Source organism: Gasterosteus aculeatus, chromosome 4 (assembly GCF_964276395.1).
Source record: "Gasterosteus aculeatus chromosome 4, fGasAcu3.hap1.1, whole genome shotgun sequence".
Classification (NCBI taxonomy): domain Eukaryota; kingdom Metazoa; phylum Chordata; class Actinopteri; order Perciformes; family Gasterosteidae; genus Gasterosteus; species Gasterosteus aculeatus.
The window spans coordinates 7,531,558-7,551,217 of record NC_135691.1 but is presented as its reverse complement, the minus strand read 5'-3'; the positions used below and the strand labels follow the sequence as shown (position 1 = coordinate 7,551,217).

The window sequence follows — 19,660 nt, the reverse complement described above, 5'->3', positions numbered from 1 at the left end:
GGATCTTGCGCCCTGGAGAGGTGTTGTCTGCTCTGAAAGTGCCGTTAACGGCAGAATCTGAACTACAAGCTGTTGATTGGAATCCGACTCATCGGCTTTATCATTATTTGATGCAAATAAAAGTTCAGGTGGTACATATCGACTACACACTCAGAGCTATACTTGAACATTAACGTCTAAATGTCACAGCATATGTTTGAATATGGAGAGATGGATATTTGTTCTTGATAATATCAGATCTGCTGGTATATGCTCCTTTTTTTTTTTTTAAATAATGGAATATAAACGTTGATGTGTGTGTTAAGTTTGGTTGACTTGGGCACTAGATCTACTGTATAGGTCTCCCTTGATGTAGAGACATCCTGCAGTTTCCTCTTAGTTGGAGTGAAGTCAGAAAGAGACCAATATGATGCTCAGCATTAGTTGAAAAGTGTAACCGAAGTGCATATGTTAAAAGTTTAGACTTGTTTTTTACAGTGCACATCGATACGGCCTAATCACCTGTGATGATCTGACTACAAGGGCTTTTGCCTGTAGAATTTAAGAGATCTGTGAGGCACTATTTCATCCAATTGATTTTGGTAACTTTCTATTATTTTCCCTGATTAGCTTCAAAGAGAAATGGTAAATCTAAGCAGCTCAGATGTTTTTTGAACGGGTTCCTCTGCACAGCTAAAACATTCCTGCAGTTTGTTGCAGACAATCTGACTTTGAATAAGATATTATACTATACATAAGCCCCTGACTCTATTACTTTTCGGATTATGAGAACTTGCTCAATGTGTAAATATGTCACTGTGTGTGATTGCATGTAGCAGTCCCACTGGGTGACCTCATGCTGCCAGCGGTAATCTCTTCCCAGAACTCATGCCAGTTTAATCATGTTTGCAAATATTTGAAGCGCACACACACACGTGCATAGTCACGTGGGTATTGATAATCAAAAGCTCTTTCATAGTGCTCATTTAGGGAGTCACTGTCTTGAGGAGTCCAAGGCCAGAGGAGAAGCAGAAAGTGTCAACCAGGTGGACACAGATCTGATAAGGATGAGATTTAGAGACACACCAAGCACCATAAAACAATCACGCTTTGTTCATTATGTTCACACTATGTCAGGAGACCACACATTGCATGTGATTGGATCTTGTGTTGTGGCGAGAGGAAATGCTCCTCCTCGACGCCAGTTTAAGGCCAATAGAAATATTATCTTTTATATCTAACAAGAAATAGGAAATGTAATGTTTTTCCTTATGTTAGTCAGTTGTTCTTCCGGCCTGCGGGCCGACAGAACTGCTTCTGCCTTTGCAAATGCAGCGCTTATACTTGAACTGTGATCTGACAAATAAATCTACCAGAACGAGAGAAGTTGTTGGGCTGAATTTGTGCAGAATAACCCCAACCGGGCTTCCAATTTTGTTCACGATCTTTCAGTGTGCATGTGCAAACACCCACCCAGGAGGCTGTAAACGTAAGGATGGACCACTGTTTTTTTGTCAAATAAACTGCTCCTTGTGTATTGAAGTCTCGCCTCGAGCTCATTTCTTATCGACCCCCTAAACTTTCCTCCACATTTGCTTCTACAATCCTCATTTTATCTGTGTGCAGTGTACTGAGCTCGGTGCATTGTTGCAGCTATACTGTTATTTTAGATTAGCTTTGTGTGCAATTCTGTTGTGTTTGTGTGCGTCCGAGGCCCATTAGGAGGTCCCTTAAAGTCTATCATTTTCAACCTCAAGTCACCGTAGAGAGAGTTTACTGTTTATTTGGCAGTTATTTCTTCAGTCCAGCTCCTCCCATCTCCTGTCAATAGACTAAGCAAAGTTAAGAATGCTCAAATTCACCCAACTTGTGACTGCGTTTTTATAAGCACCAGCAGCATTTATTGTTGAATTTTTGACACCCCCAACTAAAGCCCCTCTGCATCATCAATGCTTCAGTGTTTCCTTTTCGTTTTTTCTTTATGGCCTACAAATATCTAAACTTGCCCTCTGCAAGATAAACTGTCCCATCAGAGAGGTGTGATCTACACCTTAGAACTTGTGATAAACATTTTTAGTACTGCAGGCTTTTCCCACAGACTTTTTTCAGTTTTCTTTCTGACTTACTTGTAGACGGGTATGTGCGTGGATTGGTGTTATACGTGTATGTTTATTGGGACAAATAAGGACAGTTCAGGAAATGTTCTGAATTTTGCTGCAAATTATACATAAAAGTGCATGTTATAGCACATGTATTATATATTGTTCAATTTCCCTCAACCTCACTTAACAAATTATGATGGGGCATTTTATAATAATGATTCATCATTAATGTGAACTTTTTAAGGCTTGTTTTAAATAAAAATATACCAAATATTTTCTCATTTTTTATTATACTAAATGAAACTACTGGAGCGTCCATATAAGAATAAAGCAAACTTTCTTGCTCTTTATCCATTTGTGTATCTGCACCCACTGATCCACCAGTTACGACTTCAGGAGCCTCTGCACTGAACACAGGTTTCTCAAATGGGGCTTCAAACGGTAGCAGATGGCCAAGCGTCGATATTTCAGCCTTTTTTTTATTCAGATGGCCATCTGGTTTCCGGTTTCAGTGACAGAGGAGGGAACCTCAGCGAAATTGAAAGAACGAAGCGTTTCCGTGATTGAAACCATTTCCATAATAGGTGAGGCGGATGCTCCTGTAATGGGAATGCGAATGGCCCATAGTTGGTGGAGAAACTGGTTACGGCAGATACCGTCTTTGACGAAATGTTGATGTTGTTAAAACTCTTGGCCTTTCCTTTTGCACCTATTAATGCGTCCTGTTGTTTAAACCATGAAAGATCTGGTCCAGTTGTTCGACTCGCAGCCTTGCCTCCGAACAGAAAACCAGCAGCTCCTACATAATAGAAGAATGCCATGAAACCCAATTCGCTGTAACCTACAGTTATTTAACTCAAACAAAGACCCCAGATTGGTTCATTGAAGAAAAAGCTTGCGAGCTCTGGTTTTTTAAACCTCTTAAATGTTGACACAAAGTACTGCTATTTGCCTACTACAAACCGTAATGTTTCCACTTCTCCAACAATGTCACAGAAGAGATTAACTGAAGTGAAACACACACCGTTCCACTGATATAAGTCACTTTACAGTTGCAAAGGGGGCAAAGTGGTTCAGTCTCATTTGTCCTTTCAGCAACAGCGACACTTGTGGCAAAACTACTGCCATGTAACTTTGACACTCATAAGCCTTGTTTCACCATCTTTCTCCGAGCTTGTACTGCAACTTAAGTATGATGTTTCTCAGGTTGGTTAAGGTGACCAGCTCCTCCATGCATTCCATTTCCTCCATAGCATTGTAGCAGCTCCTGAGGAGCATGGCATCATCCTGTAGGGATTTTTAGGGAATTTAATTTGGGGCCAAGGTGGAGCCTTTTCTAAGGTTGCACAAAAGATCTTGTATCAATTTCTATAGTTTTCTTCGGTAACTCTTTAGCCTTCTGATAGCCTCTATTTAGGAACATGTAATCACAGCTTTTCACTAGTATGTGGGCTTGGCCTTTTGTAAATCGTATGAGGAACTGAAGCCTCTCTCTGTCTGTTGTCGTTTGTTAAGTGACTTTGCCAATTACCTGCTTTTAGATCAAACATGGAAATTAACGCGTGTTAATGAAGTATTAATTAAGCGTTGGTTTTGCTCTTAACTACTGGAACGTCCTCATAACAATAAAGCAACCTTTTTGCTTTTAATTCATTTGTGTATCTGCACCCACTGATCCACCAGTTACGACAGGGGCCTCAGGGGCCTCTGCACTGAACACAGGTTTCTCAAATGGGGCTTCAAACAGTAGCAAATGGGTGAGCGTTGATTTTTCAGCCTTTTTTTTATTCAGATGGGATCTGGTTTCTGTGACAGGGGAGGGAACCTCAGCTAAATTGAAAGAACGGGGCGTTTCCGCGGTTGAAAGAAATTTTCATAATAGGTTAAGTTGGTGTAAATGGCCCATAGTTGGTGGAGAAACGGGTTAGGCAGATACCCTCTTTGACTAAATGTTGCGGCTAAAACCCGTTCCTCATATATAGGCCCTTTGGCCTTTCCTTTGGCCCCTATAAATGCGTCCTATTCCTTAAACCGCGCAGGGAGATCTGGTCCAGTTGTCTGACTCGCAGACTTGCCTCTAAGCAGAAAACCACGAGCAACCTTCTCCAAGACTGGGGTAAGCTGTAGAAATAAGAGGGAAGATGTCAAAGTTGGGGATACAGAAACCACATTTGCAAAATGGTTTGAAAAAGATTCTTTAAAATGCCTGTAGCTCATTATAAGGAGCTTCTGCTAATACTTTAAATTCATTGAAGCTGTTTCCCATAACATGTTCATTATATATATATATGCATATAGACACTTGTCATTATGTGGTTGTTCAGCCAATGTAGCACCTCACATTCTGCCAAAGAGACTAGAGACTTAATAATATTAATTACATAAAAACACTTTCACTACCAATTAATATATTAGTTTGTATACTAATTATTAAGATAAACAAAGTTGACTTAATCTTAATAATATATAGTATAAAAATAACAAAATGAGAATCCTTCTTTAAGAAGTCTGACATCCCGTTTGAGAGTTGTATAACTTTTTATAACAGTATTCATGTGTTTGAGAGTTAATGGATTCAATGAGTTAACAAAACAAATGTTATAATTCCGGTAACTTTTTATTTGAGCATGAAATATTTGCCATGCATATATAATCAATACGTTCACAGTAATTTTCAGGTTTTACTTATTAAGTTTAAAAATGCATGGGTTTTCATGCTCAGTTTTATATAATTAGTTGTACACAACATCTTTCTGTTGTACTTTCTAGATATGAACTGCAAAATGGTAATAGCCACTCCCTTTGCCCCACTGGGCGTTGTCCCACAGCACTTACAGTAATTTCCCTGAAAATGTGACGTAAATTGTTGTTGCATTTTATAGCAACGCTATTTCTCATGAAATGTCACGAATGGGACTCTCCTCTGGATATAAGCCTCGGTGTTAAATTCCACCCCCGGTGTCGGTACGTAGCTTGCTCCTCGTTTAAAGGCGCTTTTCCTCTCTCGGGTACATCTTCTTCCCGCATGAGAACCGACGCCGCTCACCTGAGCAGCGGCTCAACGCCCGCAGCCGCCGGCCAATCACCTTCCAGGCGCCGGCCAATCACCTGCCAGCCCCAAACTCTGACGCGGAAACTACCCGGCGCGTGCGCTTCCTCCTCGTCGGGGGCGGGGTCCTCCGTCACCCCGGCGACCCGTCGAGCTCCGTCACCTGTTGGCGGAGCCGTTACGAAGCCCCGGTGACGCCGGGGAAACACCGGGAAAACGTCAGACTCCCCGCCGGGCAAGAAGTACCGCACGCACGCGCACTGTCCGGCGTCCGCCTGTGTGGTGTTTTTTCTTTTTACCGCCTTCGCCGGTGCGCCGCCGGGGGAGACGTGTCCGCGCGCTCGTTGGGAAATAAGTTTAGGTCTTTGCTGTGACAAAAAGCGTAAGAAAAGAGACACCATGGTCAACCGCGTCTTCACCTTCGTCCGCGTTTCCTGCTCATAAAAAAGAGGCCGACTGCCATGTAAGTGCGTTGTGAATGGAAAAGAGTTTGCTCTCAAACTTTCTAACACATTGCTGCCTTGGGAGACTTGTCAATTTGATGTGACTAACTGGGCAGTATGGGAATGTTCTATAGGTATAAGAACGTGCCACTGGGAGTGTTTACCAAGCGGCCCACGGGCCTAACTAATCATTTTAAAAAGGTAATAGTGGGTCATGGATTAGTAGACATGCTCTTTGTTCTTGACCTTTTCAAAACCTCTCTGTTTACAAATGCTGAATTGATTTATCTCATCTGACTGAAAACAAACATCTGTATGTATGTATGTATATACATATATAATCAGTATTTTCTTTCACTGGTTTGTCAGAGAAAACGTGCGTAGTTTTGTGGTTTTGTGTGAGTTGTCCAATCTATTACCGAAGCAGATATTTGGTTGTTTCCTTTTTTAAAGCATAACAAAGGTCTGGCGATACTTACTAATTTAACACAGCCCATGTTAAGGCCAAACCCTCACATTGCACATTGCTCACATTGCTCACATTGCTGTCCAACCGGGCCACCAGTAACTGCTGTATGTTTACAAACGTTTTGTTGTCCCTGAACACAACAATCTGGCCTGCTAAGTTCTTAACTGTAATGAATAAGCATGAGGTTTGTCTTTTAATCAACGCTCTGTGACGTTCACAGCCACGTGACAAACATCACGTAATAGAGACACCGAGGGCAGCGGGGAAACACGCACACAAACATCTTTTCTTCACGTGCTCGGTGTTTGGTTCCCGTCACCCGTTCAGGATATGGCTTTTTTCTCCCTCAGAACTCGATTGTATAACTTTCTATCACGTGACCACGTTTGGATCCCCCCCGCTGAGCGATCTCATCCGTATTACATCTGGTCACAGAACATTTTCTCTGGGCAGTCGATCTGCGCAGTGTGGCTGACCTTGTCACGGGGCTTTGCCGTCCGTGGAAGGGATCAGTAACGGTGTGTGCGGACACATCGGCAGCTCGGATGACTGCTGCCGGGCCTGCAGGCGGCTCGTCTTTAAATAGATAAGCACTTTAGTTGTATGCCAAAGAGGGGCCCCGACCTCTGTGCAAGGTGGTTTCTCAAGTCCAACTGCGTCTCGCAGGGTGATTCAGCAAAACACTGCGGCTCTCTAATACTGCAGCCCTCTGGGTTAAAGGAAGACGCTTCAGACAGATTACTGTGTTTCATTCTTCCCCGTTTCCCCACTGAGAGTTGAGCTGAAATGTGTTTTTCTCCAAAGAAAAAAAAAATCCTGAAGCATCTTGGGGGGAAAGAAACTCGGAAAAACTTCAGTATATCACACTGCTATTTAGAGTGAGATTAATCTGCCGAGATAATTATTGAATAATAATTTAATTTAAAAATAAACTTAAATAAAAATGGACAATAATCCATTGGTTTGTTTATAATATACATTATAATATTGCTTCTACAAATGAATAACTGAATTATCCAGACAATAACTGGCCAATTACTCCCTAATTTTAAATCTTTGTTAGTTGCAGCCCTACTTTGGATTGAGTACTTCTTATCGGTTCGCTGCCAAATTCAAATAAAACTAATAATACCAATATTTAAACTCGGGAATTGGCAGTTTTATTTTTCTGGCCGGCACTCCCAAGTAAATGAGTAAATACGTTTTTTTTAAACATATATATATTTGCAAACTCAGTCCTTCGTAATTAATGTGTTTTCTCTGTTCTCTCCCCAGAAGGTGCGCCATGTTCTCCGATGCCATAGAAGCAGCCGGGCGGGTGGAGGGTCTGCCCCTGTCCCCCCCGCAACTGCTGCAAGAGCTAGCGGAAGAGGAAGCAGAGGCATCTGCAGGGAGGGAGCCGAAGAGACGAGGCCGCTACCGCCAAAGCCTGCAGCTTTTAAAGCCCTTCAGAATAACACACAAGTAAACAAAACCGTATTAAAGTACAAGTGACTGTCTGACAGGTTCCCATTTAAAGACACATAGAAGTTCACATTTGTGTTTTCTGCCTGACGCGCCGACTGTTGGGGAGTAGCAGGAGGCCGTGATAAGGGACGGTTAACTTATCCCCCATCGACAGACCGACCGATAAGCTGCCCCTGAATTCTTTTCTTTTTTCTCTCCCTCTCTCTTCGCTGCTCTCTCAGATTTCTGTGAAGAGCGTGTAAATTACTGTTCAAACATGGCAGGCGTGATTCGCCTTTCACTGACTCCGGCGTGCAAAGGCGCCTCTCTTTTCCCGGAGGCCCATGTGGCCCCGCTCCCCCAACATAGCACCCGAGTGTATGCCCCCCCGCTCTGAGACGTCCCACCCATCTCCACATCTTCTCCTCTGTTCCAGGCATCAGCACCCAGTCGATAACGCCGGCTTCTTCTCATTTATGACCCTGCACTGGCTCTCCCCGCTGGCATGCAAGGCCTACAAGGCGTCCAGCTTGGCCATAGATGACGTGTGGGGACTGTCTCGCCATGAAGCCTCTGAGATCAACTGCCAAAGGTGAGGGGACCGCCTGGTGAATGTGGCCGCGCTCTATTTGATGCTGAAACACGGGGAGACATGAAAGGGGTTTGTGTTGGTTTAATATTTAATATTTGTGAGTTGGGTTGCGTGCATGGCACCGCGGTAGAAACGCGCGCTAGCCGGCTCCGTCCCTCTGGTGGTCAGCATCTCGCTGATTGAGGTCAAAGCAGCGCCAAGAACAGACCTTTTCCGATTGACAGCCGCTCGGGGCCGGTCATTGGAAAGTGTGCGTCGTTACTGAATCTTTGCAGGTACACGTTTTTGGAGCTCTGGCCCCCAGTGCACAGGCGAGTCCCATGATAAGCTGATACCATAAGAAACACCCCTTATGAACACATTAGGAAACAAAGAACAATCCACTTGAGGTCTTGTGTTTTGTTTCCGCACCGAGTGGAGCTCGTTGTTTCGGGGCGTGTGCTGGTAAACGTATCTCTACATCACTCCGACGGGGGGGATTGTTTTTCCTTTTTTGGACAAATATTTAGAAACCTTTCTCACGTTATCAAGTTCCAAATGTGTCTTTTCAATACAATTATGTAATTCCCTGCGGTGTACACAACAGTTAGGAATAATATCTCTTATTTCCCATCCACACTTGAAATGATGAAGGCGCTTAAAAATGACAAGTCGGTACAAAATATAAACCCTACCACCTCTTTCCTTTCGAATTCAGGAAACTTATTTTCTCCTTTGTGTTCCGCACGTGTGTTTTGTTTCCCGTGCAGTGGGACTTAATTCATGACCATGCAGCCCTTCTCAACCGACGCAGGGACGCGGTGCTGAGAATAGCAGGGATTAGAGATTAGATTACAGTGAGAGTTAGTGCCTGACTTTGCCAGGTGACATCACGAACACCCCTTTACCTGCGGTGAACTGCGTCTCCCCGTCACATTCATTAGCTGCCTGTTATTGACCGGAGCCCGGCTGAGACACAAGTCCCCGTTTGCCTGTCAAACACAAGCTCACGCACCGATTCTACCGACGAGCAACAAAGACTCACAATAATGGTCTCGCGGTCCATTCGCTGCTCACCGAGTCATTGGGGGGCCGCGTGACTTTGCACAAAAAGGGGCCGTTGACTATTTGGGGAAGTTCCCCTCTTCTGTCCAGTGACAACCGCGTGGGTGGCAAATGACCCGTCTGGCTCACTGCCTGGAGGTTCGGTGCCGCTGCCGCTCGGTGTGCGCTTAAGACCACACAAAAAAAGGGAAGCTGCCGCGCTGGCACGGCCGACGATGGCGTGCGTGAGCGCCGCGGCGACGCGGGAGACGGGAGGCCTTTATTTGGTGTTGACATAGCAAGAACAGTTATGCAACTGGGGGAGGGAGGGTGGGAAAAGCACCCTGGGAGAGTTGACACTTGTTGGTGCTCAGTGAGGTGCGAACCTTGAACGCAATGTGCCCGCCAACACACACTCTCGAAACATCAGCTCCTGCCTGCCATCCTGGCAAACGGAGGTTTGTGAGGACCATCTCAGCCATGTTCCGAAGCAAAGCCTGCCTCCTTTTGGATCCCACCTCGTTGCCCCGGCCCTCTCATTTCCATTTGTGTGTGTCACCACGCACTCACTTAAGTATATGCTTTTCGTATTGTGACATTTCTAAAACTGTAATTGTCGTTAATTACGATGGAAACTGTAAATACACTTAACTTTGGACGTGCGGTGTCTTAACATTGACCATCATGTGGGTAGATGTTCACAGCGAAATGTGTCCTATTATGCTGCTCTTTCAGAGCACCGCTCGCTTGCTGTTTTGTCCATTGATGGGATTTAGCAACACAAAATGTGTTACTCACTTAAAGGTCTCATTACCGGCAACTCAAGCTGTGCTATGTGCAGCTATTGGGCTTCAGCTAATTATAATCTCTTAGATTTAGCGCCATTAGCCTTAAAGGAGTAATTATTGGGCTACTGAGAGTCGAGTTGCTTTAATCTTCTGTCGATACGTTTTGAATAAAGTAATTTAGTAAATTACTGTCTACTGCTGCTGTATCATAAGCTATCATGCAAGATATTTTAGAATCCACAATGGGCAATATATATCAATAATAGTAAACATTAGCACATCTTTGATCTAACTACTTGGTGCCTTGTTGTAGGTCACCTTTAAGTTATTATCAGCCTTCATTCTTTTGCGCTCTCCAACTGCCATAATTGCCTGCCAGACAGGTTTTTTTTCCATTGCGCTTTGGCAGTCTAATAAACTGGAAGGGCAACTTTGTTTAAGAAGAAATAAAAGTGTATGAAGTATTCTTAAAGTACGCACTTTTTTACACAGTTAATTGCCACGATAAAATCACAAAATAAATGTCGGACTAAATGTCGGTACTCATTATTTACTAAATGAAGGTCAAGCTGCAAGTTTAAGTTTTTTTTATGCCGCTGGTTTCTGGTTGCAGGCTCCAAGCTTTGTGGCGCGATGAGCTGAAGAGACGATGGTGGGGTCCTTTGTTGGGCCGGTGAGTGGCGTCCAAATCCTCCTCTTGCCTTTTTATATTCTGCTGATACGCCTTTCAACACAGTCGCCGGCTTGGAGTCCCAAGTTTCAGAAAATCACTTCATCCTGTTTCATGCTGGCGGGGAAATTGAAAGGAAAACATTCTGAGAGATTACAAAGCCTTAAGATTGTGAAACCCCTAATAATGCCATGGATTAGCTGGTTTATAACCAGTCGCGCCTTTGGTGTCCCACTCTCCGAAGAAAAATGGCCATCCGTGACCCCGCGTACAAACACCCGGAGCAGATGCAAATGCCGGAGCCTTCCGACTGATCCCCGTAAAAAGGCCTTTATGTTTGGAATTCCCAGGTTTTGCTAATAATGAGTCGATCCCATTGTTTCCTCGTGCTCTAAGCTGTTTATTTTGATGTCACATGGTGTGTACACAAGTGCTCGCTACTACCCGCAACTAATAGCTTTAACTGGATTTAGGTCTTAAACAATGACGCATGTGTCTCACATTCCAGAGAGATTTATTTTGTGCACTTATTTAGACAATGCTGCGTTCGAAATATCCTCTCTGCAGTTAATTAATTTGCAATCTTGTTTTAGGTATTTGACTCATCCCACGTGGTTGTGGCTCATTCAGTCGTCCCTTCCAATTGACACGCGTATTTCCCTCATTTAATCTCTTGTCTTCTTGTGTAATGTGACTTCTGCTGCCCTGTTTATCTCTACATGCCATTTTCTCCATTTAACCTCTCCTTTTTTAACTCCTTTTTCTCCTGTCCCACAACGTTACTGTTTCTCCGCTGTGTACTTAACCTCCTCCCTCCGCTCCTTGCCTCCCCGTCCGTCCCCAAGGCTCTCCTGGTCCGAGCCCTGCTGGAGTATTCCCAGGACTCGGTGAGCCGCGTGCCTTACGGCCTCTCCCTGGTCGCCGGGATCTTCCTCATGGAATTGGTTCGCTCCTGGTCTCTTGGGCTCATGTGGGCCGTCAACTACCGCACCGCAGCTCGCCTCCGCGGGGCGACCCTGACTTTTGCGTTCCACAAGATCCTCCGCCTACGCACTACCAAAGACATTGGTCCTGGCGAGGTAGGTGATATAACCCTGGAGGGGGCTCCTCTCCAAATGAACTAAATCACCCGGCCCCGCGGGACACTACGCGCAGATGATTGAGATGAACTTAATTTGTGCTCTTACACCGTTTCTGCTTGATGTTGACACACCCCATAGCCTGAGAGGGGAGGGGGGGGGCTGTTTAAGATGAGTCATTATACAGCTTGAGAGGAATACTTGGCCAACAAGTAAACATGGGAATGGTGGCTGTGTTTTCTTTGAGGTTTCACTGTGCATTGTTTGGAAATATTGGTCACATTGCTGTCTCTCTACCCAGCTCATCAACATCTGCTCCAGTGACGGCCAGCGGCTGTATGAAGCGGTGTCAATGAGCTGCCTTCTGGCCGGGGGACCCTTGGTGGGAATACTGGGTCTTTCCTACACCGCCTACTTCCTGGGCCCCGCTGCTCTGCTGGGGTCGGCGGTTTTCGTCCTCTTCTACCCTACAATGGTACGACTTCAGCCTAAACACCTGCAACCGTGGGACAGAGAGCCTTTTGAGCCTGTTGGGCAACGCTGTTGTTACAACTAAAACAGAGGAGACAAAATACAGGATTGCTAAATTGAGGGTACAGAAATTAGGATAAATTAATAACGACTCAGAAAACTGTCACTGTATTTAAATTGCTGTCAACGAGAGAATATAGTTAATTACGGATTATTCTAAAATGTTGAAAGGTAATTAACCCAGTCATTGTAGCAAGGGTACGCAATTTAATTACAAAAATTACCAAAAGTTTTAGGGAAATTGCTGATTATATATATTACAAATGTGAGAAGCTATTTCATTATAGACATTTCTGAAAATGAATGGCAAACAGACTATAAACACTATAAACTTTATTGCTGACCTGTTATTTTCATAAAAACTAATTCAGTTGGTAGAAGACGTAAGGAAAAACCATTTTTTTGAGGTTGTTGAAGAGTACAACCGGCACTTTTTAAAAGCATCATAACTCTTTTGGCTATCAGTCTCTTTCAACCTCGAGCTGCTGTTATCAATCAAATGACAGTTGAAGCCTGACAGCCAGAGACCCGGCCGTTGATGCGAAAGGCATTTATTGCTCTGGTCCTCGGACAGGCATGCAGCACAGCTAATGTGATTGTGTCTACTTTCATTTCCTCTCCTACCACTTATTTCTCGTGTCATCATTTCCTCTGTTCCCGTTTCGACAGATGCTCGCATCGAGACTGACGGCGTATTTCCGCAAAAAGTGTGTGACGGTGACTGACCGGCGCGTGAGGCTGATGAACGAGATCTTGGGCTGCATAAAGTTCATCAAGATGTATTGTTGGGAAGATGCCTTTGCAAAGAATATTCACAGTGAGTGGCTGTCATTTTCCCAAATGACTCAGCAATTCTCATGTCATGTTTGTGGTCTAGAGATGCAAACGACATGCTATTCTGAGCTTTCACAAATCACACAGAAAAAAAAAAACACGAGTCCCCTCATTTGAACACCTGTCAGCACGGCAAATTTGTAACTAATTGGTCACTTTGTCCCCTGAAATTAGACTTCTCCTCTTAGTGAACTGGAAAGATAACACTGATCCTAAAATCCATTTCCATTAGCGTGTGCCATTTAAGTATTTCCCAATGCCAACCTCCATAATCAGGGCCAGTTTGACTCCCCTGGCTTTAAGGTTAATTTGCGTGTCTGTGTTTGGGGCCCTATCATACCTTAAATGACTGTCGAGGCGCCTCTACTTAGCCATGAATTAGCGATGGTCTTTTCTCATGAGGTCTTTGCTGTAGGATGTGGATAAGGATCATTTTCAACTTTTAATCATGCTACAAATTAGCCAGGTGATGACTTTGATTAGCTATTATAATGATAATTAATTGCCATCTTAACTTAATGGCCATTAAGTCCTAAGAGTTAAAGTGTCATTCCCTCCAATTAGTATTGTTATAAAATGGATGATCACACTGTTTTTGCCTGTGCTGTGTTGTTATTTTCTTTTTTTTCATCTGTCTTTGTTATCCGTGCAGGAAAAACACATACAAATCAAATCCCGCGGAGAATAAGGAGTTGCTTCACATATTTTACACACAGTACTGCTCGGTCCGAATTAGAGGTGCACAAGCTTTTTGTTCCGATGTTTGAACGCAGCACCAAGCAGTCTGCGTTTGTGAGATATAAACATGGAGGAAGGGGGGCAGGATGTTGCCATTAGACTTGTACAGCTATCAAGGTTCAGCAGGTTTTGAAGCCCTTTCACACCATGTTTGGATGTGGGGCCTTCATCCTCACAATGTATCTATTTCTGTCCACTCGCCGAGCAGCGGTTAGTGACTCTTATGTCATTGTTGATTGAATGTGCACTGGAGGTCCTTTGGAAGTCACTCAACCATTTTTTTTTCACACTCTGTTTGGCTGCTGCTTTTTTATCATCTCTCTCTCTCTCTCTCCCCCTATTATCTCCTCAACAGAGGTGCGATCCGAAGAGAGGGGAATACTGGAGAGTGCCGGGATCGTCCAGAGCCTCACAGTGGGCATGGCTCCCATCGTCGTGGTGATAGCCAGTGTGTGCACTTTCACCTTGCACATGGCTTTGGGCCAGGAACTTAATGCAGCTCAGGTATTTAGCTGTGGGATCTATGTACACAATGTATTTTATTAGTATATGTCTGTATCTGATATCTTGATATAGAATAAACAACAAATGTTTACTTCAGTAACTAACATAAGGCAAATAACATAACCCTCCATCTCTGCACATCACAACCCAGGCTTTCACTGTGGTTGCCGTTTTCAACTCCATGACCTTTTCCCTGAAAGTCACCCCGTTGGCGGTGAGGGCACTGTCTGAGGGTGCCGTCGCAGTTAAAAGATTTCAGGTGAGAAATACAAATCTGTCAACCACCTTTATTTACAGAGTCACTTAAATTGCTTCAATCCAACACACTACTGGGTGCAGTGTGTTATTTAACATCAGTTTTTTTGTTTTGAATGTTGATACACTATCTCAGAACCAATCTGAGCTCCTGTTGATCCTAAAATACACCCAGCCACATACTGGTATTCTCTGACACACTGTATACCAAACGCATGGTAGAAGTCGCATGTTAGTGAGGGATTGTTTAGAGAGCTGGGTTAAGCAAGCAAGCGTTTCTCCCTACAGGTTTGAGGTATTCTGTGTGTTTACTCTAATGCAGTCGTCTATAATACAGTAATGAGATACTCAAGGGCAGGACAGACCTGAAACAGGACAACTGTATTTGTAAAATACAAAAGAAACGCTCAGTCCATATGTCTCATTACATGGCACAACCTCAAGTACACAAAGTTGAAACAATCCTTTGCTTCAACATAAGCAAAGACAGAAGCCTTGAGTTTGTTTTTACTTCAGTCAGGTAAATATATCAGTCAATTGTACTTTTATCAGCACATCTTTTATAAATTTTGTCACCACAGTTGGAGGCCAAAGTTATACTTTGCATAAAGTAGCCTAATGTGTCTGTTTCCACAGAGGCTCTTTATGATGGATGACAGAGAGGTAGTTCTGGTCAAAATGGAGGACCCCAGCAATGCAGTGGAATTTCGGGGCGCCACACTGGCTTGGGAAAAGGCGCGTTCTCCGGCTGCGAAACCTAAGCCACCGCCGACCAAGCGAGACACAATAGGGATGACGCGCGTGCTGCGCAGGGAGAAGCTCAGCCTTAACATTTCCGCAGAGGACGACAAAGGAAACCAGGAAGGTCCCAACGCGCAAAGTCTCCTCATAAATATGGAGCAGGAGAGCCCCCAGAGCACCATCTCCTCCACCCAAACCATACGACCTCCACTGCACAAGACCCTGCACCACATTGACCAGCGCATTAAGAGGGTAACAACACAAACAATAAACAATACGTGGGTTATCGACACTTTTAATTAAACAGTTGGACAAACCTTTGCCTGCCACTTTGTATCCATCGTTAGGGTTCGCTGGTTGGAATCTGTGGAGGCGTCGGCAGCGGGAAGAGCTCCCTACTGTCTGCTCTGCTGGGACAGGTGAGATCGTTCAGTTCAGTTCAGTTTCCCACCGAGCAGCACACAAGTAAAAGTGTTTTTGAACCTCTTATTTAGACCTAATGCCGAGCAACAACCTTCAAAAGGAATGTTTCAATGGTTTTTATCTGCTTCCAACCTGCTGTGTTTTCCGTTGCAGATGACCCTGTTAGAGGGTAATGTAGCTGTCAGCGGGGGCTTCGCTTATGTGGCACAACAGGCCTGGATCCTCAATGAATCACTGAAGGAGAATATTCTGTTTGGAAATGAGTACGACCAAGACAAGTAGGATCCTCTGCCGTATGACGTTTCATGAAAAGCAAATGTAATAAAGGTTGAGATTTATCCTTCATTTATCTTCTCATTGTTTCCTTTTCAGATACCATGCTGTCCTAGAAGCCTGCTGCCTTCTCCCAGATCTTGGAGAGCTCCCATATGGAGATATGACAGAGGTATTTGTGCAAATCTGCTTCTGAGTAATCTCTTTCTCTTAATTAAAATGCGTCTTCTCTCCTGCGTGCAGCAGTTTGTGTTTATGTAACCACAACAAGAGCAGCGTTTTTTTTACGGCACGTTGTTTTTCTGTTTACTTTTTCTTTGTAGATTGGAGAGCGAGGTGCCAACCTGAGCGGAGGGCAGCGTCAGAGAGTGAGCCTGGCGCGCGCCCTCTATAGCGAGCGGCCCATACTCCTCCTGGACGACCCTCTCAGTGCCGTCGACGCTTTTGTCGGCTCCCACGTCTTCCACAAAGCTATCAGGGGTGCCGCCAAAGACCAGACGGTGCTTTTTGTGACCCACCAGCTGCAGGTAAGGGACTGTCTGAATTTTTATTGATACCAATTTTTTTTGTATAGAATGAATCATTTTTTCTGAAGCATAAAAAAATACTTTATTTTTAACACTGTGAAAATATTACACGACTTTTTCACGTTTATCTAATTAAAGTTTTGCCTCCTCTTTTTTATTCTAGTACCTGCCTGACTGTGACCAAGTCATTTTGATGAAGGACGGACAGATTGCCGAGCACGGCACCCACGCTCAGCTAATGGGTAAAGAGCGCGACTATGCCAGCCTATTCAACAGCATGCAGCAGGAGGTAAGGCCAAGGCCAAGGCCAAACAAGGCACCAGGCCAGCTCTTTTGAGTAAGCCCTTTTTGGCCCCCACTGCACAAAAACATTGATCTTTACAGGCTAAATAATTAATCAGCCCAGAAAGCCTGGTCCGATAGCGGGAAATGTTAATGCAGACATGGCCTTTCAAAATGTATGCGCACATTGATTTTCTGGTGAGCTGCTAAAGACTCTCGCTGATCTCTTTGTTGAAATGACTTGTGTTGTTGTCACATCTACCGTGATCTGTGGCACGTTTCAAAGCTCTCCTTCTTTGCGTGCCGGTTTCGTCCCTTAGAATCTGGTGAAAGAGAATTTAAAAAACAAACGGCCGAGCGCAGCTGCAGAAAAGGTAGACGATGCCGTCGATGTCACCACGGTCAGACCAAAGGTGGAGAGCACCAACGGAGGTGAGAGACCCCGCCACTTCTACTGCTAAATTTGTGGTTCCCTCGAGAAGTTTTGATGCCTAACATCTTTCCGTTCAGAACGACTGATGAAAGCGGAGGAGAAGGGCTCTGGTGCCGTCGCCTGGTCCGTGTATGGAGCCTACATCAAAGCGGCGGGAGGGGCGGCTGTGTTCATCGTCAACATCATCCTCTTCCTCGCCACCACAGGCAGCATAGCCTTCAGTAACTGGTGGCTGAGCCACTGGATCAGACAGGGCAGCGGGGTGAGTTTGGGGACAATCCTGCTTTACTACAATAGACGCCTCCAGTGTGTATTTGGCTCCCAAATAACTACTATCCCTCAGTGAGTCGTGGCAGCCGACTGAGCATTAATCTGAATGTGCATGGTTAAAAAAAAGTAGCGGAACCACGGTAAAGTTAATTAAAAACAAGCGCTAGGAGTGCAGAAACAGATGTGCAGCAAAGCAGACGGTAGCTGCTTTTGAGAAATGTGCTCAGAATAGTAAACATAATTGAACTGGTTGATTTTCATTTTTTATGTTGTATTCCAAAGTGTCTGCTTTTCTCAGTTTCATTAGAGCCAAAATTCCTTCATGGGGAGAAATTGGATTTTTTTTTTTCTTCTTACTCTTGGTGATTTGTTGCTCCATCTGCCCTCAGAACACATCATTAATCTCAGTGAATGAAACGATGGCAAGCAACAGCATGGGACTGAACCCTCACATTCAGTACTATTCGACTGTTTACGTCGTATCCATGGCAGCTGCTTTACTGCTGAAGACGTTCAGAGGACTGGTATTTGTGAAGGTAAGCCTCCTCTGTGACGTCCCTCCTTCACCTGCATGCTTTATCCACTCAATCCCTGAAGAACTTTAAAATAATAGTGCTGTTTAAAAAGGATATAATACATTGATTTATTAGTGATGTACAGTTACGCAGTGCTCCCTAATTGTCTTTATTGTCGTTTGTTCATGCTGCCGTGGTTTCAGTCCTATAATTGAAAGTGCCTGTAGGCCAAATCCATTTATCTGTCCACTGCCATGTCTCAGGGCTTTACAGCTACTATGTGTGTGTGTGTGTGTGTGTGTGTGTGTGTGTGTGTGTGTCTCTGTGAGTGCAAGAAATACAAAGAAGCAGAGAGAAAGGGTGTGTGTGTTTGTGCATGCGCATGTCAGTTCCCCTTTGGGTGCAGCCTCTTTTTCGTGTTAACCTATCCTGACACTGCATTGCAGAGGTTAGGCCCACATGTTAATGTGTGCCACTTGAAATTGCTAATTTTTCAAAGATGGCCAATCTTTTTTTTTTTTTTTACCCCTAGCTGCGATGAGATCTTTGGGAGTGTTGAATATTACATTAATATAATTAATTTGTTCTCTGCTGCCACATGTTATTTCTGTCCTATTGGTGAAATGTCTCTCGCTCATTGGGTCATGACCTCAGTGTCAGCCTCCCGGACACTCATTAGAAATTAAGTTTTGACATCTTGTCTTGTGCGGGGGGGGCAAAGAATGACCCACCGCTGTGCACATGCTTAGCATAACTCCGCAGCCAACAATTGAGTGCCACTATATTTATCGATTGTGTGTTATTGTGTTTAAGGCCCAGCGCAATGACAGAAGTTTTTCCTTCCGACAGTCTGCTTATCCAAGCCTCGATTCTCTCCGTATGTTTCCTTAAGTGCTTTGTTTCCATGTGTCAGGTCTCATGTACCAGCGCGGCTCTTGTTTGTGTTTTCAGTGCACGGTGAGGGCTGCCTCTGTGCTCCACGACAAGCTGTTTGGCCGGCTCCTGCTCAGCCCCATGCACTTTTTTGATACAACGCCTCTGGGTCGTATTCTGACCCGCTTCTCCAGAGACATGGATGAGGGTGAGAGTGGATTTGTCTTGCCTGTCAACCCTCCCCGTGAGAGAGCTCTCGGTCAGGGAAGTCACTCTGGTTGAAAACATGTACCGCCAAGACACAGTGGTCTTGCATGGACTCTTTTTGCTTCAAATAAGCAGTCGAGGCAAAAAGATTGAATGTTTATTTTACACACGTCGTCAATGTGGTCTTTCCAGGGCACTCTTTCATCTTCTGATACATACAACACTACATTTTACAGTAGTGACTTAATATTATTAACAAACAATGTAGCATCTTATTTTGGATAACGTTAATCCTTTAACTTATCTTTATCTTTTCAATTCTAGAATCAATTGAAGATGTCCTATTACCTCTAAAGAAAGTTTTTTCATCTGGAACCACTTTTTCACTGTATGATCAAATATCATTGGTTGGCTTCTAACATCACATAGTTGGTAGTTATCTAATCAAATTGTAAATGATAATTTTATGATTAACTGTGAAAAGCCTTCAATCATTCTAACAATATACCAATGGCAAACATATTGGAGATTGTGTCTAAAACTCGTAAGAGAGCCCAGTTCTTTGATAAGGAACACAATGAGAATTTGCATATCACGACGTATAGACACGGATC

The 19,660-nt window shown here is 44.1% G+C and overlaps 1 protein-coding gene across 1 annotated transcript in view; it reads left to right on the top strand.

Annotated features, from left to right (window-relative positions):
• Positions 1-5,246: 5,246 nt before the first annotated feature.
• Positions 5,247-19,660, top strand: part of LOC120817863 (ATP-binding cassette sub-family C member 5) — a gene marked incomplete in the record, with an annotated part of 20,497 nt that continues 6,083 nt past the window's right edge. The window contains 19 exon segments of the mRNA XM_078100717.1: positions 5,247-5,593; positions 7,318-7,506; positions 7,925-8,080; positions 10,505-10,564; positions 11,407-11,640; positions 11,942-12,115; positions 12,841-12,988; positions 14,099-14,247; positions 14,399-14,506; positions 15,139-15,495; positions 15,591-15,662; positions 15,820-15,944; positions 16,039-16,111; positions 16,263-16,466; positions 16,630-16,755; positions 17,069-17,180; positions 17,259-17,443; positions 17,841-17,987; positions 18,918-19,047. Of these exon segments, the coding sequence (XP_077956843.1) occupies positions 10,541-10,564; positions 11,407-11,640; positions 11,942-12,115; positions 12,841-12,988; positions 14,099-14,247; positions 14,399-14,506; positions 15,139-15,495; positions 15,591-15,662; positions 15,820-15,944; positions 16,039-16,111; positions 16,263-16,466; positions 16,630-16,755; positions 17,069-17,180; positions 17,259-17,443; positions 17,841-17,987; positions 18,918-19,047 (2,368 nt within the window).